We start from the raw sequence: 20,703 nt of genomic DNA, 5'->3' as shown, positions 1-20,703 counted from the left end.
CTTTTACTGTTTGATAATTGGCTAGCATGCTGTTACTGAGTAGACGATTGATACTGTGTGACCCAGGCAGAACTGAGCATTAGCTGTTTTGTTAACTGTTAAGTTTATTTGAGAATGTATTTTTTATGTAGGTAATTTATTCCTTTCAGAGCTGTATTTAATTTAACCTGAGAGTAATATCTATTGTCATTTGATATCTTATTTTTTTAATGTTAATTATTGTTTGAGTAAGAGATCTATGTCCTAAAAGGAGTTTACTTTCACTTGCTCTGCAAGATCATGAAGCCAGCAGCCACTGTGATAGCAAGTAGCATATATAAAGAGTTTTATGGTGAAATAAAGTACAGTCAAGGTATCAGCCACAATCCTGAATCCTGAGTCTGGTGCCTCCCTCTCTCCGCACAACACTCCATTACCAACATAAAAAAAATCACAATGCAGAGTCCAGGGGAGGTGTAGAGAGCCTGGCAATGGGCATGCCGAGGCAGTGCGCTACATGTGTTTAAGTAAGAGAACCCAGGGTGCTGTATCTCCTGGAAACTGATACTGAGAAAGTCCTACATACACAACATGTCACAAAGAAGTTACGACATTCTAAGGCTGTATTGTAATGTACTACCTGACTTATCCCAGAGTGTATGTGTTCTGTGCACCCTTGTATGTTGGCATGTTACTCTCTTGACAGTGTGCCCTTAAAATAACAGTGAAATAGACTTATGACATGGGGCCCTATCTTACACCTGACGCAAAGTGGCACAAAGCGCAATGCAAGTGTATTTGCTAGTTTCAGACTGACGCAGTTGTCATTTTACCACCCAGCCCCCACATTGTTTAAATAGCAAATACATCCCTCGCCTATCTGTGTGGCCATGGGCATGTTGGTCTTAAAATGAGGTGTGGTCAGGCGAATTGTTGGTGCATTGCTATCTTGAGACAATGGAAAGTGATTGACCTGCAAAACTCTGTGTGAAATATTGCATCATTATAATAGCAATACGCCAAGTGGCAAGCATGCCTGGCTTTTAAAGTGAATGGGAGAAGCCACTGTGATTGGTTTATTGGATGGTATGCCCAGAACCATACACCTGGGACAGCAACTGTTTTTACCGTCGGTAAAATGAACACACCATGCACTCCGGATTGTTAAAATAGAGCCCAAAGACCTTACATATATTCATGCTGTGATAAAACTAGGTGGAAAGGTAAATAAAAGACATAAAGTATGGCAGTAAAGCAGAAGGCAAAGTGAGGAAAGTATTAGAGTATCAGATGGAGTCTACTGTACCCCTCCCTTTCAAATAAAGAGAGGTTATCTGGCCCTTGTGGTTTAAGAAAAAGGGAGAAGAGCGAGACACAACAAAATATTCAAAAATCCAGTAGATGAGGATGACTAAACAGCTGAGAATGAGGCAGTCTGTAAGTTAAGAGCTGGATACAACCTGACTACAGGCAAAAAACCAATAACATGTCAAAAAGGTTTACTTATTTAGACATTGTTCCTTTGTCAACAAATACATGTTCATACTTCACACTCATATACTGTAACTGCAACGTCACCGTTGTGTTTCCTACTTGTTGTAATTACGAATTCCAAAGTTGGTAAAAAATGCCATAATAGTAGAAAATATAATTGAAGTTTTTGTAACCTTACAGCTCAGAATAGAATGAATAAGACTAGAAATACATGACCACAAGCACATTTGTCACATGAACTATAAACTACTTAACCATGTAAGGTATATGATCATGTATTGCTGTTTAACCTACAGATCTAAATGTATGTCTAAAGCTGTTCAACTAAATCACAGACAGGCACTCAGAGGGATTGTCAGCAAGTTATTTTTGTCCTCAAGGACAAAAGGAAAGAGACAATGACCAGGAAAAAAGACGTGTTGGGTTACGCCTCATTGTCACAGTGAAGGATGGCAACAGCTTCAGAGCACTCAACGTGTATGGACAGCTGCTGCACTGTATGTCAGGTTCAAGTTTAATTGTCATTCCAACAGCACATAATACCGCTGAAATGACTCTGAGTGAGAAATCCTGTGTAATCATTTGTGTGGTGCTGTAGTACATATCACACTCAGTATATAACGAGGTAAGACTTTTCCTCTACAACTGTTAAAAAACAGTTCTTAAAAACTAATGTTATGATTCAGTATTTGACATTTATGACCCTGCTGATTGACTCCTTTGTTGGATGTGCAGCCCAAGCCATAAGTATTTGGGCGGTTACACATTTATTGTTATTTTGGCTTCAGACTTTTTGCTTCAGCACAGTCAGTTTGAAATAAAAATAATGAAAACTACATTAAAGTGCTAAGTCTCTGGAGCTTTAACTTAATCCAATCTAATTTAAATCCAAATAGAAAGAACTGTGTGAGAGATATAACCCCTTCTGACACATAGTGCCCAAACTTTGGGGGTTTAAAAGTAAGTGGACAGAAACACATGAAGTCAAAGAAAAATCATACTATTTAGAATTTTGTGGAAGTTCTTTTGCAGTCAGTGAGTGTCTAAAGTCTTTGATCCACAGACCTCAGTAGATAACGCTTTGCATTCAATGCAGCCTCCTTCTTGTCTTGTTGTTGGGAGGGCTGTTTGTCTAGTCCTCAGCAGGTGGACTGAGATCAGGTGACTAACTCGGCCAGTCAAGGAAATTCCACCTCTTCACCTTCAAAAGCTCTTTGTTTGCTTTGGCTATATGTTTAGGATCATTATCCTGTTGAATGATGAAATGTTGTCCAATGACTTTTGATGCATTTGACTGAAACTCAGCCACAGAATGCTCCTGTAGGCCTCTGTATTAATCCTGCTGTTTCTGTCAACAGTGAAGTTATTAATGACGTGGTGACTCTGTCTCCATAAATTACATTTATAACCAACTTATCTGTAACAGCAATTGCAATATGTTTTGAGGGATTTACTGTCATGGATTTTATTTTCAATCAACAAGAGAAAATGTTGTTGTCCAGTCACAAATCTATTGATACTGAACATATCAGCAAAATGTTCAAAAACATGTTTGTTTTACAACGAAATATCAGATCTTCCAGTACAATATCCACTTGTATTGACTACAGCATTTTCAAACTGTTTTATGATTCTGTTTAGACTCTCAGCACTTGTTTAGGGTGGAGCCTGTGGGCCCCCGACGACCCCCTCTAAAGCTCCCCTGTGGCCCCTCCGTTGCCCCTTTGTAAACCCCCTTCAGCTCTGGGGTGTTACAGCAGTTCCCCACTTCACCCAATTGGTAATCCTGCTTCGTGTGGAGCTGTTTACTGCTGTCAGTATTTTAGCCATGTGTATAATTATAGTCTTGACTGTGCACTGAAAAAGAGACTTTAAAGAGAGACTATGCAGCGTTTGAAGGAAGAAACCACACTCAACATTTTTCATCTTAAAGAATTGAAAAGTTGAGTCCACAAGCAAAGAAACACACCAGTTTGATAAACTCAGGGGCTTGCTACCCCAGTCATACTTGGTCTGGTATGACTGTCAGTTTTCTGACTATATATATATATCTACTAGTGCTACTGCTACATTTTAGTAGCAATTAAGCTAAAACAATTAAGATAAAACAATGTCACATGTTCCTGATATGCTGTATTTTATTGCTCAGAGGGTTAAAACAACACGTGGATAATTGTTTCCAGTATTTGTGTTTTTTTCTACCAGGGTTACTGCTAATAAATAACTTTTCTAACTAATCTAGGTCACTCTATGTGGACAGCAACAAACAGTTACAACCTAATACCATATTACAAATAAAATGTTTGCAAAAAGTTGATATGCAATATGGAATTTGAGTGCGAGTTTCTCACCATCAACCAAATATTTTCTTTTGAATTCTATGGTATGATGTCAACATCTCAGCAATACGTTCACGTGTTCACATGTTCACGTGAATTTTATCAGTTGGAAACTAATTTTTTAGATTATTACAACACCATATGAATGCAGGGTTACACAGACTCACTATAATTGAAGAAACTTTGGAAACATTGTACGTTTAATGCACTGTTAGAAAGTAGAAAAAATAAGCCAATATCTTTCTCTAGCTATACCTCAAATAATGTTTGTGCAGTGGCGTGCCGTCAGGGCAAGCAAGACAAGCACTGCTTGCCCTGTAAAGGCTAAAAATAGACATCAATTAGAACGATACTGAAGTGGAAGCAAGTTTTCTTACATCTGATGTCAGTACAGTGTTCTGTCCCATAAAGGATCTATTGCCTGTTTGCATTCATTATGTAATTTACTGCCTACTTGTGATGGCAGCAGGGTATTGTCTCTGAAAGCTAGCTTGCCTCCCGGCCATTGTGCCTATTGTTTCTGTTATTTTTGAGGGTGTTACCGTGTCCTTTTGACAAAGGCAGGGGCTTGTCACACAAGCAGCTTCAAGGAAAGCATCTTAATTTGGAGGTTTGTGCATGTGCATCGAGGATTATCATGGGATCTTTGACTGGTGATTAGCTATAGCGCAAGGCTGCGGTCAAATAGTCAAAATAATCTCTCTGAAGCACTTTTCTCTGACCTCGATGAAAAATATCATGATGTTACGGAAAGGTATGATGAAGAATTCAAAAGGACATATGTAAAGACAACTGCGGTGTGGAGAAAATCTGACTGCACTTATGCCAAGCTTTTTTTTTTTTTTAAACTAACTTTAATCATGACACATGGATGATAAATACCCCTTTTCTAACCACAAAAACGAAACAAACACATTGATATGTTGAAATAAAAAAACATGAAAGGAATACACAAAAGAAGAAAGTTGAGCCATTAAAATAATAATTAAATAAAAATAAGGAACTGAGCAAGGGATCAGAAGGGATCAGACATGGAGTTTTTAACATTACAACAGTAGAGAAAATAAATTTTTAGTGCATTACACAATAGAGAGGATTTAGTGAAATTACATTTATGTATAGTATTTTGCTGTGATGATGATCATTGATTGAGATAGATTGATTGAGTTAGATTGAGAATATATCCGAGCTAACAATTAGTAGCATGTTGATATTGACAAAAGTTTAAACATTTATCTTTATTCCTGTTGCTACACTGCTTTGATCGAGCTTTAAACTGGTTGCCAGAGACCAGGTGGTTTCTTAAGAGGCTTAGTCCCTGCTGTTGTATTTTTTTGCTCCCACTATTTAAGCTTCATGTAGAAAAATAGCAAAAACAATAAAATTATTGGCCGACATACATGAAAATGAGAAGACAATGAGAAGCACATTCTCTGTTTGGGCAGTGGAACATAACTTTGCAGTCAGGCTGACGAAAACAGAAGGGTTTCCTTCTATCTTATACGGAAATTGCCCTGTTTTAATAGTCTAACTCTTACCTGTCATATTTATCTCCCATAGATTTGCACTGAATTGAGTCAACTTTTTTATTTCATAGATACAAACATTGGATATTTTAATGATATATTAACCATCCAACTGGAAATGTCCCTTGTTTTCATTTCAGAAATCTGGTCACCAAGTGAAGCTAGAAATTGCAGGACTCTACATTGTCACTGGAGTGTCATTGTCAGTTAATGGTAAATATTTTGAAGATTACCACAGAAGTGATTTTTAGAATATTTTTCCTCTATATAGATCACAGGACTGTCACAGCTCTGGCTGTGACTACAGTTTTTTCCTGTGTTTTCCTGTGTTCTCTCATGCCTTCACCAGCGCCCCATCACCACTTCACCTTTGTCGCATTAAATCCAACTTATTCTTTAGAACTCCCAACTGTGTCTGTGCCTGTGCCTGCTTCTGGGTCCAAAACAATAGCCTTAACAAGGATCTTATTAAAGAGACTAGAATGTGTCATTAGCATAACTGCAGTAGGCTGGTTTAAGTCATACTTATCAGACAGATTCCAGTATGTTCATGTGAGTGATGACCCTTCTATGCACACAAAAGTTGGTCATGGAGTTCCACAAGGTTCTATGTTAGGACCAATAATTTTAACCCTATATATGCTTCCTTTCAGCAATATTATCAGGAAGCACCAGATAAATTTCCATTGTTACACAGATGACCCCCAGGTGGTCAAACTAGGCATGTCTTAAAGACATAAAGACCTGGATTGTTTACTTCTTAATTCTGACAAAACTGAAGTTATTGTACTTGACCCTTAACATCTGAGAAACACATTATCTGACAATCTACTTACTCTGGATGGCATTACCTTGGCCTCCAGTTCAACTGTCGGAAACCTTGGGGTAATTTTTGACCAGGACATGTCCTTTACTTTACACATAAAACAAGTCTCCAGGACAGCCTTCTTCCATCTGCGCAATATTGTGAAAATTAGAAACATCCTGTCTCAAGAGGATGCTGAAAAAACTAGTCCTATGCGTTACCTCTAGACTGGACTACTGTAATTCTTTATTGCCCCAATAACTAAGGGAAAAGCCTCCAGCTGATCCAAAATGCTGCAGTGTGTGTACTGACAGGTACTAGGAAAAGAGATCACATCTCTTCTGTATTAGCTTCTCTGCATTGGCTCCCTGTTAAATCCAGAATAGAATTTAAAATCCTCCTCATCTACAAAGCCATTAGGTGCCATCGTATCTTAAAGTACCCATCATAGTTCCCATTATCCTAACAGAATACTGAGCCCTCATAATGCAGGTCTACTTGTGGTTCTTGGGGTTTCTAAGAGTAGAAGAGTAGTGGGGCAAAACAGTAGCCTGGCTCTGTCCAAAAGTACATAAGCAGCTTCATATCTTCATACATAATGGACAGAAAGGATAGTAGTGTTGATCTTCACCATTAACTCTCTGCATCAAGTGAATAAACATATTTCCCAAATGTTTGGAACAATAAATTATAACCCTAAACACAACTACAATACAAAAATACTATAAGCTAATCTAATTCTACATTCTGAAGGTTCAACATTTTTTTCAATGTTGGACCAGGAAGAAGTCAGGAAGAAGTCTCTTGACTACAGAGAGACAAGCAGACAGCTGAGACCCTGGACATTCTCGGGAGGTGTGAATTTGTGACATTTGAAGGCTCTCAAGTGGCGTGTTAAGGTCCTGCAAAGGGATCCTTTCACAGTAATCACAATTAGCACCCTGTACCATGTCACTTTCCTTGAACAGTAAAACCCTGACAGCTATTTTAACTCTACAGGAAGGTGAACTGAGAAAGTCAGAGCCCTTTGATTTGCTGAATCTCTGGGCCTCTATGGGTCACTCTCCCTGTCTGTCTGATGGATCTGTTCCAGTTGTGTTTGTTTTACAGTGCTTTTTATGATGATGATTAATTAAAAAACTTTATGTATAATAATAATTGTCCAACTGTCTTCTAACTCAAACTCTTGTTTGGCACCAGGTCTTACACCACCCTCATTACATCTGTGTATGGTCTCTAACTTTTTATTTCTGTCCACCGAGACCTATACAGGCATAAAGCACCTGCCATAGAACAATGAGAGGCCAAGGCCTGGCAATCAAATGCAAATCACAAGTGTCAGAAAGAATCCAAGAAGTATTTCACAGGTTTATCTTTGTTCTCAAGTATAAAGAGAAGGAACAGTTGACAGGCCAGAGGTTATGCTGGCGATAGATGTTCACTCACACTTGTCACAATGGAGCATTGTGACCTTTATCAGCAGGAGACAGGTGGATGTGCTCATGTCAGATGGATAATTTGAGTTATTCATGCGCATGTTTCCTGTCTTATTGTTGCAAGAACGTGGTCAACAGCAGGGGTGCTCAACACTGTCAGTTTTGATGCAAACAAATCCAAATGGACAATCCAGTGTCTTATATGATGTTCATTTTAATGCCAGAAAAATAATGGGGTGGGCTAAAATAGAAGTAAGGCTTAAATTTACAATTGCTGACCTGATGTCATCACACCAGCAGGCTCTCCTTATTGGGAGTGTGAGAACAAATGGTTATCAGCCTTATAAGTCAAGGAGGTAAACACCTCTGCCTAAATGTCCACATAATCTGCTGGAAGGTTTGAATGATTAATTTCTCTGCCTTATAGGGTTGGACTACATCCTTTATAAAGAAGGCTGGAGACCTGGGACATTACGGTACCAGACAGCCTAAGGGTGAGTACTGTGGGGGAGATTTTTAATAGAGGATGATATTCTTTATTACATCTTTTTGATGTTTTTGATTTAACTTTTAAATATTTATAAGGTGTTTCTGTATAATTCACAACAGATATATAGAATTCATCTTGCCAAATATTGATAAATAAAGTAAATGATATTGATCTACTGTGTATCATCATTCAAATGCCAGTACTTACTGTGAATTCTGGAATGAGTTTCAGTGCTCATTAAGAAAAACATTTGACCAGTTTAAGCATAAATCTTGTTTTGTACACATGTAAAGTATATATTAAGTCTATATAATTTTTACTGCATAGGTTCCACCATGTCAAGTGATGCCATTATGGCGGAATTTGGGTCTGCCGCTCCCTTCCTGAGAAAGTCAGAGAAGGAGCGTCTGGAGGCCCAGACTCGACCCTTCGACATGAAGAGGCAGTGTTTTGTGCCTGACCCTGAGGTGGAGTACGTTAAAGCCACAGTCACCAGCAGAGACGGTGACAAAGTCACTGTTGAAACTGAATGGGGGAAGGTATAGTGCAAACACAATTGTGTCATCGTTATCTACAGCTAGAGTACTGAACCCAACAACACAGTTAACATGTATGTCTGATTGTAGACAGTAACTGTGAAGGAGGCAGATGTCCACCCTCAGAACCCACCAAAGTTTGATAAAATTGAGGACATGGCGATGTTCACCTTCCTCCATGAACCTGCTGTGCTGTTTAACCTCAAAGAGCGTTATGCAGCATGGATGATCTATGTGAGTAATGACCACAAACCTACAGATTTCTCCACTGTACACAACCTGCAATAAAAAAAGACTTGTTGTGTGTATCTTTGTCTACAGACCTACTCAGGGCTGTTCTGTGTGACTGTCAACCCCTACAAGTGGCTACCAGTGTACGATAAGGCTGTGGTCACCGCTTACAGAGGAAAGAAGAGAAGTGAAGCTCCTCCTCACATCTACTCCATCTCTGACAACGCCTACCAGTACATGCTGGCAGGTATGTTGAGATATTTGTATAACATGACGTCTCTAATGCAACCCTTTGTTTTAATAAACTCTAACATCCTGATAGCATCTAAGCTTTTAAATAAAACTGCCCTAACACTGAACATTGTCTTAAATTTTGCAGACAGAGAAAATCAGTCTATCCTCATCACGTGAGTAATTCTTAAACATCATATGTGTTTCGCATATAAGACTAGAGGTTATGTTTTTACAAAATGTTCAGATGTAACGTTGAGTGTTTTTCATCCCCAGTGGGGAATCTGGTGCAGGAAAGACTGTGAACACCAAGAGAGTCATCCAGTACTTTGCAAGCATTGCAGCTGTTTCTGGAAAGAAGGATGGTGGTCAGGATAAGAAGGTTTGTTTCACTGTTCATATTATGATAAGAATAAAAGATGAAGTTTTGAACTTTAGAGCCTAAATTTTGGCATCCATTAATCCACAGGGCACCCTAGAGGATCAAATCATCCAGGCCAACCCTGCTCTGGAGGCTTTTGGAAATGCCAAAACCATCAGAAATGACAACTCCTCCAGATTTGTAAGTTTGGTCATTTCGAAGGACCAAACTGTCAATTAGACTGTGTTATGTTAATGACATCAAACAACTTATTCTCATTACAGGGTAAATTCATTCGAATCCATTTTGGAGTCAGTGGCAAACTGTCTTCAGCTGATATTGAAACTTGTAAGCACACAGAACATATATAAATGAAAGTTAGGAAAAGATTTCTAACAGCTCAAGAACTCGTCCTAACACCAATATGTTGTCAGATCTTCTGGAGAAATCTCGTGTCACTTATCAGCTAAAGGCTGAGAGAGACTACCACATCTTCTACCAGATTCTGTCCCAGAGGAAACCAGAACTGCTGGGTGAGAACAAATCATCTATTCATTAATTTGATGTAGATGACACATGACATTTACAAAAACAAATCTCATTTTACAATTAAATTTTCTTTTCAGAGATGCTGCTCATAACAAACAACCCCTATGACTATTGTTACATCTCCCAAGGAGAGATCACTGTTGCTTCAATTAATGATGCAGAAGAGTTAATGGCAACTGATGTAAGGAACACACTGAACAGGACTGTCTTCATGAAGAACTGACAACAGTGCCTTGAATATATTTTGGAATTTATGATGAAAATTTTATTTTGTTAAAGGAAGCTTTTGATGTCCTGGGCTTCACCCAAGAGGAGAAGAACAGCATCTACAAGCTGATTGGAGCCATAATGCACTTTGGCAATATGAAGTTTAAGCAGAAGCAAAGAGAGGAGCAGGCAGAGGCTGATGGCACTGAAGGTAAGAGAGGCTTCCACAACTCTTATCATTCCAAAAACTCTAGAATCTGAAAATTTAATTGCACTGTTGCAGATGTGGACAAAGTTGCGTATCTGATGGGCCTGAACTCTGCTGACCTTATCAAAGGCCTGTGTCACCCAAGGGTCAAAGTTGGAAACGAGTGGGTGACCAAAGGACAAAGTGTTCAGCAGGTGAGTCCTTGTGGCCAAGATTTGTTAATGCAGATGCATGCCTTAGGGATGCATAGTGCTAAAATCAAACAAAATGTAATCAACTCTCTGTTTTAATTGATAAAACAGGTGTATTACTCTATTGGTGCACTGTCCAAGTCAGTGTATGAGAAAATGTTCTTGTGGATGGTCGTGAGAATCAACCAGTCTCTGGATACCAAACAACCTCGCCAGTACTTCATTGGTGTACTGGACATCGCTGGATTTGAGATCTTTGATGTGAGTGTCAGAGATTAAATGAACATGCTGCATGAAATCAGCTCTATCTTTGAGAGAAAGAACATGGAAACAGGCAAACTATTATCTTCTCTCTCAAATATTTCCTTGAATGTACAGTTCAACACCTTTGAGCAGCTGTGTATCAACTACACGAATGAGAAACTGCAGCAGTTCTTCAACCACCACATGTTTGTGTTGGAGCAAGAGGAGTACAAGAAAGAGGGGATTGTATGGGAATTCATTGACTTTGGTATGGACTTGGCAGCCTGCATTGAACTCATTGAGAAGGTTGGTGCTTTCAAACTTACGGATCATAACAATCTTCAGAACTGTATCAAGTCTGTACATTTTGATCAGCTGTCATCTTACTGTTCCTCAAGCCCATGGGCATCATGTCCATCCTTGAAGAGGAGTGCATGTTCCCCAAAGCCACTGATTCATCCTTCAAGTCCAAGCTGTATGACAACCACCTGGGTAAAAGTCCAAACTTCCAGAAACCCAGGATTGTTAAGGGGAAACCAGAGGCTCATTTCTCCCTGGTTCATTATGCTGGTACTGTTGATTACAACATCACTAACTGGCTGGAGAAGAACAAAGACCCACTGAATGAGACTGTGGTGGGACTCTTCCAGAAATCTGCCCTCAAGGTGTTGTCAAATCTTTTCATGGGCTATGCTGGAGCAGATTCAGGTAAATTTCTACAGTCACATTTTTTAAAGGTTAAAACTTTAAAATACCATAAAACCTCTTGATTAATATGGATATGTATCAATGGTCTTTGGTCTTTTAACATTTGGTCTTTTAACATTTTCTATAGCCCAAGATGCAGGAGGCAAGGGAGGAAAGGGTGGAAAGAAGAAAGGTTCTTCCTTCCAGACTGTGTCTGCACTGCACAGGGTGAATTAACTTTTGATGAAAATGAACTAACTTTTTACACTTCTGTATTTGGTTTGTCCTTGAAGGAAACAAAAGATGAATGACATTGCATATATTTATTGTTTTTTGACTATTACAGGAGAACCTGAACAAACTGATGACCAATCTCAGGTCAACTCATCCACACTTTGTACGCTGCATCATCCCCAATGAGACCAAGACTCCTGGGGCCATGGAGAATCCTCTGGTGATGCACCAGCTGCGTTGTAACGGTGTGCTGGAAGGCATCAGGATCTGCAGGAAGGGATTCCCCAACAGGATTCAGTATGGAGACTTCAAACAAAGGTACTGCAAAAAATTATTCTACATTAACAATCCCCTTATGATCAAAATATTGTTATGATTTTTGTATATTTGTCCTTATTTCAGATACCGTATCCTTAATCCCAGTTCTATCCCTGAGGGACAGTTCATTGACAACAAGAAAGCAGCAGAAAAATTGCTGGGTTCTCTGGATATTGACCACGAACATTATAAACTGGGTCACACAAAGGTTTCTGTTTCTTTATTAAGTAAAAAGAGCAGGGTTGAAATGTTGGAATCAATAACTGTGCTTTGGAGAAGTTATGAAAAACCATAAATTCTGTCAATAACAGGTGTTCTTCAAAGCTGGACTGCTGGGTGTTCTTGAGGAGATGAGAGATGATCGTCTCGCTCTCATCATCACTGGAATTCAAGCGAGAGCCAGAGGGATACTCGCTAGGATTGAGTTCCAGAAGATTGTTGAGCGCAGGTTGGTTCTAAACCCCCTTATATTTACTGTAAAAAAGGGAAAAGTATTCCAAAAAATTAATTCAACCTTATTGATGTCATCCACAGGGATGCCTTACTGGTAATCCAGTGGAATGTACGTGCCTTCATGGGAGTCAAGAATTGGCCCTGGATGAAGATGTACTTCAAGATCAAACCACTGCTGAAATCAGCTGAGACTGAGAAGGAGATGGCAAACATGAAGGAGGAGTTCATGAAGCTTAAAGAGGCATATGCTAAATCTGAAGCCCGCAAAAAAGAGCTGGAGGAAAAGATGGTCACCCTTCTTCAAGAGAAGAACGACCTGCAGCTCCAAGTCCAATCAGTAAGATCAGTAATTCAGTTTACCTAAAACTTGCAAGGATTTACTTAAAAGTGTGATGAACAACAACATTTGATAAATCCACTGTCTGCAGGAACAAGACAATCTTGTAGATGCTGAGGAGCGCTGTGAGGGTTTGATCAAGAGCAAGATCCAGCTTGAGGCCAAAGCCAAAGAGCTGACAGAAAGACTGGAGGATGAAGAGGAGATGAATGCAGAGCTTACTGCCAAGAAGAGGAAGCTGGAGGATGAGTGTTCAGAACTCAAGAAGGACATTGATGATCTGGAACTGACTCTGGCTAAAGTGGAAAAGGAAAAGCATGCCACTGAAAACAAGGTAATTAAACTATTAACAATGTTTTTATGAGAAAAAGAGATTATGTGTCATGTAAAAGGGGTCTATCATAGAGAAAAACCCACGAGAATTATCTGCAGTTCAGTTTTGCATCTTTGAGCTCATTATTTTTTGGTTTTATGGTCCACGACTTTATTGTTTTGGTTAACTCTCACCACTCACATGGTGTTGTTTCCAGTAGCAGAAAACAGCTCTTTTCAGCAGAATTCTCCAATAAACATAAAACAAGCTACCCACAAGCAACAAACAGCTGACAGAGAGTTAGAGACTAGCTGGTGAACACAATAGAGTATTCAGCAGCTAAAGAGAGGAATTGGTGGATACCAAAACAGAGTGAGGGAATATTTGGTTTACATTCAACAGGTGGCCAGATATGACTACATATGAATAACTTAACTCTTTGTCTGTGGGATGTGTAAATAAACAACTGTTTGCTAAAAAGTTCATCATGTCAGTGGAGTGCTGACATTGTCAGAAAATCAGTTACTACAGGTTTTTAAGTATTAATAATGAAGTTTAATATGTATTCATGAAGAATGTTTCTGTATTCCTGATGTAACATCATCTTGGTAATTTGTTTTTAAGGTTAAAAACCTGACTGAAGAGATGGCAGCTTTGGATGAAATCATTGCCAAGTTGACCAAAGAGAAGAAAGCTCTTCAGGAGGCTCATCAGCAAACGCTGGATGACCTGCAGAGTGAGGAGGACAAAGTCAACACTCTGACCAAGGCTAAAGCTAAGCTGGAGCAGCAAGTCGATGATGTAATCTCATAAATTCATCAGAATCTAGGCTTGATAACAGTAATGTCTGAGGTATTATATAGTAAATCTGTTTTCCATGCTTTGAAATAGCTTGAAGGTTCTTTAGAACAAGAGAAGAAGGTGAGGATGGACCTTGAGAGAGCAAAGAGGAAACTGGAAGGAGATCTGAAGTTGAGCCAGGAGAGCCTAATGGACCTGGAGAACGACAAGCAGCAACTAGAAGAGAAGCTGAAGAAGTAAGTTTCCTCTTCCACCTCACAACTGACACGCAATGCCAATGTACATTGCTAGTGCAGGATACAGTGTGACCCCCAAGACTGGGGCGGTGGATGGATGTGTAGCACATCCAGAATTCCTGCCCTGTCACAGAGCTACAGTTAATTTTCACTGTAACCCTAACCATGAAATAGCCCTTCCTTTACGCAAAGTTTTCAGTTCCTCACCTTAACCATAGTTTAAAACCAGTCTTTTTTATCTCTTTAATCATTTAATAGTTGCCATGGGTAGACAGTGTAGAAGGCAAGAATTTTAAAAACATGGAATGTAATTGAATGTAATCTGGGGTTTCCAGATTCACCTAATACTGATGTTATAGTTTGGCAATAGCGTTGCCCAATGAAAGGTCAGAAAAATCTCATGTAGGAATAATTTGCTGAATATATATCTTCTGTTAACAGAAAGGACTTTGAGATCAGTCAACTTCTCAGCAAGATTGAAGATGAACAAGCACTGGGGGCCCAACTTCAAAAGAAACTGAAGGAGCTACAGGTCAGCTGACATTAACACAGCCTTCATTTTTCTCATTTAAATGACATTGTTGTGCTTGTCACTCTGCATACTTAATGGAAATTGTACATCTTAGGCTCGCATTGAAGAGCTGGAGGAAGAGCTGGAGGCAGAACGAGCTGCCCGTGGCAAGGTGGAGAAACAGAGGGCTGACTTGGCCAGAGAGCTGGAGGAGATCAGTGAGAGGCTGGAGGAGGCTGGAGGAGCCACTGCTGCCCAGATTGAGATGAACAAGAAGAGAGAGGCTGAGTTTCAGAAGATGCGCAGAGACCTTGAAGAGGCCACTCTGCAGCATGAAGCCACTGCTGCTGCACTGAGAAAAAAGAATGCAGACAGTGTGGCCGACCTTGGAGAGCAGATTGACAACCTGCAAAGAGTGAAACAGAAGTTGGAGAAAGAGAAGAGTGAACTCAGACTGGAGTTGGATGATGTGGTCTCCAACATGGAGCAGATTGTCAAGTCCAAGGTGAGTATGGAGTACAGACTGAAAAGTATGATGTCAGTTTTATTCCATGGTTAAAGATGTCTGAGTGAAAGAGTTCCTTCAAATGTGTTAAGTTTTGTTTTATTTTCAGACTAACTTGGAGAAAATGTGTCGCACTCTTGAAGATCAATTGAGTGAATTGAGGACTAAAAGTGATGAAGGCCAGCGTATCATAAATGATTTCACCATGCAGAAAGCAAAGCTTCAAACTGAGAATGGTAAGACGGTTCTTTGAATCTTTGAAATACAGTAGAATATATAATTAAGAAAAAAAGGATAATTTTCTTCTTTAACAAAAGGTGAGCTTGCCAGACAGTTGGAGGAGAAGGACTCCTTGGTCTCCCAGCTGACCAGAGGGAAGCAGTCTTACACTCAGCAGATTGAAGACCTCAAGAGACAGCTAGAGGAAGAAGTCAAGGTAACTTAAATTACCATAAATACAGTTTCCAGATGGATAGTACATGATTTCACAGTAGCTTGGACTATCCCCTTACAGGCCAAGAATGCACTTGCCCATGCAGTGCAGTCTGCTCGCCATGACTGTGATCTCTTGAGGGAGCAGTTTGAGGAGGAGCAGGAGGCCAAAGCTGAGCTTCAGCGCAACATGTCCAAGGCCAACTCTGAGGTGGCTCAGTGGAGAACCAAGTATGAGACTGATGCCATCCAGAGGACTGAGGAGTTGGAAGATGCAAAGTAAGAACATCTGTTTCCTCTTTGCCATTATTTTAGAAATATGGAGAACAGTTGTGACAAGTCTTTTCTCAAATAGGAAGAAACTGGCCCAGCGTCTGCAAGATGCAGAAGAAGCTGTGGAGGCTGTTAATGCTAAATGTTCCTCCCTGGAGAAAACCAAACATAGGCTCCAGGGTGAGATTGAGGATCTCATGGTGGATGTGGAGAGATCCAATGCTGCTGCTGCAGCTCTGGACAAGAAACAGAGAAATTTTGACAAGGTAATATGAGAAAGAAAATTGTGAATGGATTAATTAATATAGAGTAAATCTAATTCTGATTATTGTTTAACTAGGTTCTTGCTGAGTGGAAGCAGAAGTATGAGGAGTCCCAGACTGAGCTGGAAAGTGCCCAGAAAGAGGCTCGTACTCTCAGCACTGACCTCTTCAAACTGAAGAACTCTTATGAAGAATCTCTGGATCATCTGGAGACCATGAAACGAGAAAACAAGAATCTCCAAGGTAGGAAGATGTGAAAACATGACTTTTAACATATAGAGAGTCCAGTAGGGAGGTTGGGAGAGTAATAAAATAAATGGATATGCCACAAACAGAGGAAATTTCTGACTTGACTGAACAACTTGGTGAGGGAGGAAAAAGCATCCACGAGCTGGAGAAGGTCCGTAAACAGCTGGAGCAGGAGAAGGCTGAGATACAAGCAGCTCTGGAAGAAGCTGAGGTCCACAAGTATACTTTTGATATCAATATATCTAGTATTGTTAAAATATAAGCATATTAATAGAAGAGACTTCTTCCAGGGCTCTTTGGAGCATGAGGAGGGTAAGATCCTGCGTGCTCAGCTTGAGTTCAACCAGGTGAAGGCTGACATTGACCGTAAGTTGGCTGAGAAGGACGAGGAGATGGAGCAGGCCAAGCGTAACCATCAGAGAGTGGTAGACACTCTGCAGAGCTCCCTGGAGGCTGAGACTCGCAGCAGAAATGAATCTCTCAGGATTAAGAAAAAGATGGAGGGAGACCTCAATGAGATGGAGATCCAGCTGAGCCAGGCTAATAGGCAGGCAGCAGAGGCTCAGAAGCAGCTCAAGGGAGTCCATACTCATCTGAAGGTAAGTCCTAAGTCCTAACAGTGATGGGACGTCTTTATGCATTGTTTTCTTTGACCTTTTAGTCACAGAAAGAATTTGATTTTCTCTTTTGACAGGACTCCCAGCTGCAGCTGGATGATGCTCTCCGTGCCAATGATGATCTGAAGGAGAACATTGCAATTGTGGAGAGACGTAACAACCTGCTGCAGGCTGAACTTGATGAGCTGAGGTCTCTGGTGGAGCAAACTGAGAGAGGTCGTAAACTGGCTGAGCAGGAACTGCTGGATGTCAGTGAGAGAGTTCAACTGCTGCACTCCCAGGTACGTAAACAGTTTTGTAATCATTGTATTATAGTTTGCCAGCGTACCCAAATAAGTTTATAATATTGCATACTAATGTTCCTTAACCCTCCCAACAGAACACCAGCCTACTGAACCAGAAGAAGAAGCTGGAGGGAGACTCCACTCAGTTTCAGAATGAGGTGGAGGAGGCTGTGCAGGAGTGCAGAAATGCTGAGGAGAAGGCCAAGAAGGCCATTACTGATGCTGCCATGATGGCGGAGGAGCTGAAGAAGGAGCAGGACACCAGTGCTCACCTGGAGCGTATGAAGAAAAACATGGAGCAAACCATCAAAGACCTGCAACATCGTCTGGATGAAGCTGAGCAAATAGCCATGAAAGGTGGAAAGAAGCAGGTCCAGAAACTGGAAGCCAGGGTAAGTGATACAGATTTGTTCAGATGTATATATGATGCTTGGACTCTGTGACACTGTGACATCGATTTCATAGGTGAGGGAACTGGAAGCTGAGGTGGAAGCTGAGCTAAAGAAGGGCAGTGACTCTGTGAAAGGAGTCCGTAAATATGAGAGGCGCATCAAGGAGCTTACCTATCAGGTATATTGTAATTATGTACTGTAATCTCCTTCGATCCATTCATGTTCCCTCTACCAGTATGTACTTGTACCAGTTGTGAATATAAGTGGATAACTCATTCTGTTTATTAACTCTGAAGACTGAGGAGGACCGGAAAAATCTGGCCCGTCTGCAGGACCTGGTAGACAAACTGCAGCTGAAGGTGAAATCTTACAAGAGAGCTGCAGAGGAGGCTGTAAGTACAGGTGTTTTCTGATATTACAGGTTGATGTCTTGCTGCCCAGTTCTTTAAATACTTAACCAAAATACATGATTTAATAGGAGGAACAAGCGAACAGTAATCTCACCAAGCTCCGTAAACTGTCACATGAGCTGGATGAGGCGGAGGAGAGGGCTGACATTGCTGAGTCACAGGTCAACAAGATGAGAGTCAAGAGCCGTGATGCTGGATCCAAGGTCAGTGATGCAGTTTCATACATTTGTGCTTTTTTCCTTTAACTTTGTAAAGTCGTACAGTTATGTAGTGATCAACACAGGATACACCCTGTACTGGAGTACAATGCACAATTCATCCATTGCATTTTTTTTCTTTGCATACACAAGAGCACTGTCAATGAAATGATGAAACACCTAATAATTGTCATTTATTGTCTTTCACACAGAAGGGACATGATGGAGAGTGAAGCTGTCAGCTGGAACTTTCAAAGACTTTGCATTAAACTGGTTTAAAACTCTAAGTAAGCAGAATAAAGAATTACTAAAGTCCAAATCTCCGCCTGGTGATCAGTCTTTTCCAGCAAAGCCTCCTGGTGTGTTTAGTGAAGCACTTATATGTGCAAAAATTTAATGTAGAACATTTAAAAAAAACAAAAACAACAAAAAACAAAACAAAAAAAACTAAGCTGCAATGATAGGGAGGCTGTGGCCTGTGTTTGTGGTGTAATCAAGTCAAATTCATCATTAGGCTGTCATGCAATGAGTGACGTCTGCCGACAGGTATGATGGGATGACTGACAGCTGCACGTCACGTCAGTGAGGAGAGAAACAGTGTTAGTAGTGGTATCATGGCATCAAAAAGGACATATCCCTCTGGTGCAGGAAAAAGATAAAAGAAAACTGAACAAGAAAAACGCCCACAGGAAAAGGTAAGGCATTTGTTAATGATGTAGATTCACTTGTGGGATGGAGGAGGTAGCTATAATGTTAGCCAATTTTCTTAGTGTGGCGAGCGGAGGGTCTCTTAATAAATTGAGCCGTTACACTTCTGCCTACACTTTCAAGGGTTTAGGGTAATAAGGTTAGATGGGCGTTACACCCTTACGAGCCCAACAGGTTGCCAGACAACGCCACTTTGGGAATTTCACCCAAAGAATTATTTACCTTTCATATATCACCATTAAGACACAAAGGTTCGGATACTCAAGAGGCAAGAGACGTGGTTCCAAGTTATTACAAAAAAGGTGCACTTTATTACAAAGATATTCGTTTAAAAATTACCATTCATATCAAAAAGGGGAAGGGAGCCTAATCAGGGGCTGAGGCCTACTGGTGGGAAAGGAGCTAGTGAGGGCAGGAGGACCCAACCAAAAGAAAATATAAAAAAGGTCACCAAAGCACACGTGGCAGTCACACACACACTTTGTGACATCACCCAAGTAGTGTTGCTTTCGTCAACGAAAATTATGACTAAATATCTTCGTCAACGAACTTTTATCACGTGACGAAGACAAGACGCAACGTAAATGCTGGTCATGTGACGATAACTATAATTAAATATATAATGCAATATTGTTGACGAATAAAAACAAGACTAAATGTGGTTTACAAAATAAAAACTGCTAAAATGTCTCTTCATTTTCGTTGACTAAAACGAGACGAAATGTTATAACGTCATTTCAACTCGTTTAGTCGAGTTATTATTTTGCAGTATTTCTGTTTCCTGTGTCTCACTTCATCAGGTCGCACTGCGCCGACGCATGCGACATCACTTCCTCAATCCCCACTCGCGGGGCGTGTGTCTAACAACCAGTTTTAAAATAACACATCCAGGAGGTTACAGTTTATATAGTTGCTGTTGAGACTGCTGGTTATTTGGTTCAGTAGTTGGCATAATTTAGTACTGTCTGTTTTCTGTCAATGAATTCCACTGTATGCAGTCAGTGCTTCCAGTGGCGGCTGCTGGTGTTATAAGGAGGGGAAGTTCATTTTCGGCCTACATCATAAAATGTGTCCGTTTATTTATATGTAAATTCGCAGAGTGACAGAAGAGAGTCGCCAAACACAACGCTAGTCGTTTTTAACAAAGACAAAGTCGCTGAGGATCAGTAACGTCTCCAGATCAACTCCGAACAACCGAATGAAAAACTTGAAAAATGCTCTGGTGGATACTTATACTTCAAGATCGCTGATTCGCTCATTTCGCTGTCAATCAAAAAGGGACTCAGCCTCAGACAGATCATCCAATCATCATGCAGAAGCCGAGCGTCCGGGCCAGCCCACTGCCCCATAGACCCCCAGAGACGCTGAGCGTCTGATGGGCGGGACAAAACCCAGCATTTATCCAATGACCGTCTAGTTTCGCTGCAGTGGAACAACCCACTCTATGCTTCCCCATTGAAGTCAGTAGACGCTCTGCGTCTACACTGTGTAAAGCACTGTGGCGCTGTGGGGATGAATGAGAAGGAAGTCGTGTCGGTTACCTGTGATAAGTAGCTGATTCTGAACAAAAGATGAACGTGTTCTAGTGCATATTTAGTCAATGAAATGTACACACAACAGTACATATTTGACCACTTATTTTGTTGACATTTTAGGG

The 20,703-nt window shown here is 40.4% G+C and overlaps 1 protein-coding gene across 1 annotated transcript; it reads left to right on the top strand.

The window, feature by feature from the left end:
* The first annotated feature begins 8,416 nt into the window (after positions 1–8,416).
* LOC111240132 (myosin-7-like) lies at positions 8,417–18,571 on the top strand. Its single transcript, XM_022770121.1, has 37 exons — positions 8,417–8,608; positions 8,696–8,839; positions 8,927–9,083; positions 9,216–9,243; positions 9,344–9,449; positions 9,537–9,629; positions 9,713–9,776; positions 9,863–9,961; positions 10,055–10,158; positions 10,257–10,395; positions 10,468–10,586; positions 10,695–10,844; positions 10,962–11,132; positions 11,225–11,534; positions 11,662–11,741; positions 11,860–12,065; positions 12,150–12,273; positions 12,377–12,513; positions 12,600–12,855; positions 12,947–13,189; positions 13,793–13,969; positions 14,060–14,205; positions 14,647–14,737; positions 14,832–15,221; positions 15,331–15,457; positions 15,539–15,657; positions 15,736–15,932; positions 16,009–16,192; positions 16,267–16,432; positions 16,525–16,649; positions 16,729–17,037; positions 17,133–17,336; positions 17,435–17,731; positions 17,805–17,909; positions 18,028–18,123; positions 18,210–18,356; positions 18,551–18,571. Exons 1-37 carry the CDS (start codon positions 8,423–8,425, stop codon positions 18,569–18,571), a joined length of 5,817 nt encoding a protein of 1,938 aa, XP_022625842.1. The 5' UTR covers positions 8,417–8,422.
* The last annotated feature ends 2,132 nt before the right edge of the window (positions 18,572–20,703 follow it).

Source organism: Seriola dumerili, unplaced genomic scaffold (genome assembly GCF_002260705.1).
Source record: "Seriola dumerili isolate Sdu_G_001 unplaced genomic scaffold, Sdu_1.0 BDQW01012297.1, whole genome shotgun sequence".
NCBI classification, from domain to species: Eukaryota; Metazoa; Chordata; class Actinopteri; order Carangiformes; family Carangidae; genus Seriola; species Seriola dumerili.
This window is presented reverse-complemented; position numbering and strand designations above follow the sequence as displayed.

What these genes read in the sequence shown, in the direction of transcription:
- LOC111240132 (XM_022770121.1), top strand. Translation starts at nt 8,423, where the DNA reads ATGGCGGAATTTGGGTCTGCCGCTCCCTTCCTGAGAAAGTCAGAGAAG. An exon ending in TTGAAACTGAATGGGGGAAG is followed by an intron (nt 8,609 to 8,695) that starts GTATAGTGCAAA and finishes GTCTGATTGTAG; the next exon opens with ACAGTAACTGTGAAGGAGGC. An exon ending in TGCAGCTCCAAGTCCAATCA is followed by an intron (nt 12,856 to 12,946) that starts GTAAGATCAGTA and finishes CACTGTCTGCAG; the next exon opens with GAACAAGACAATCTTGTAGA.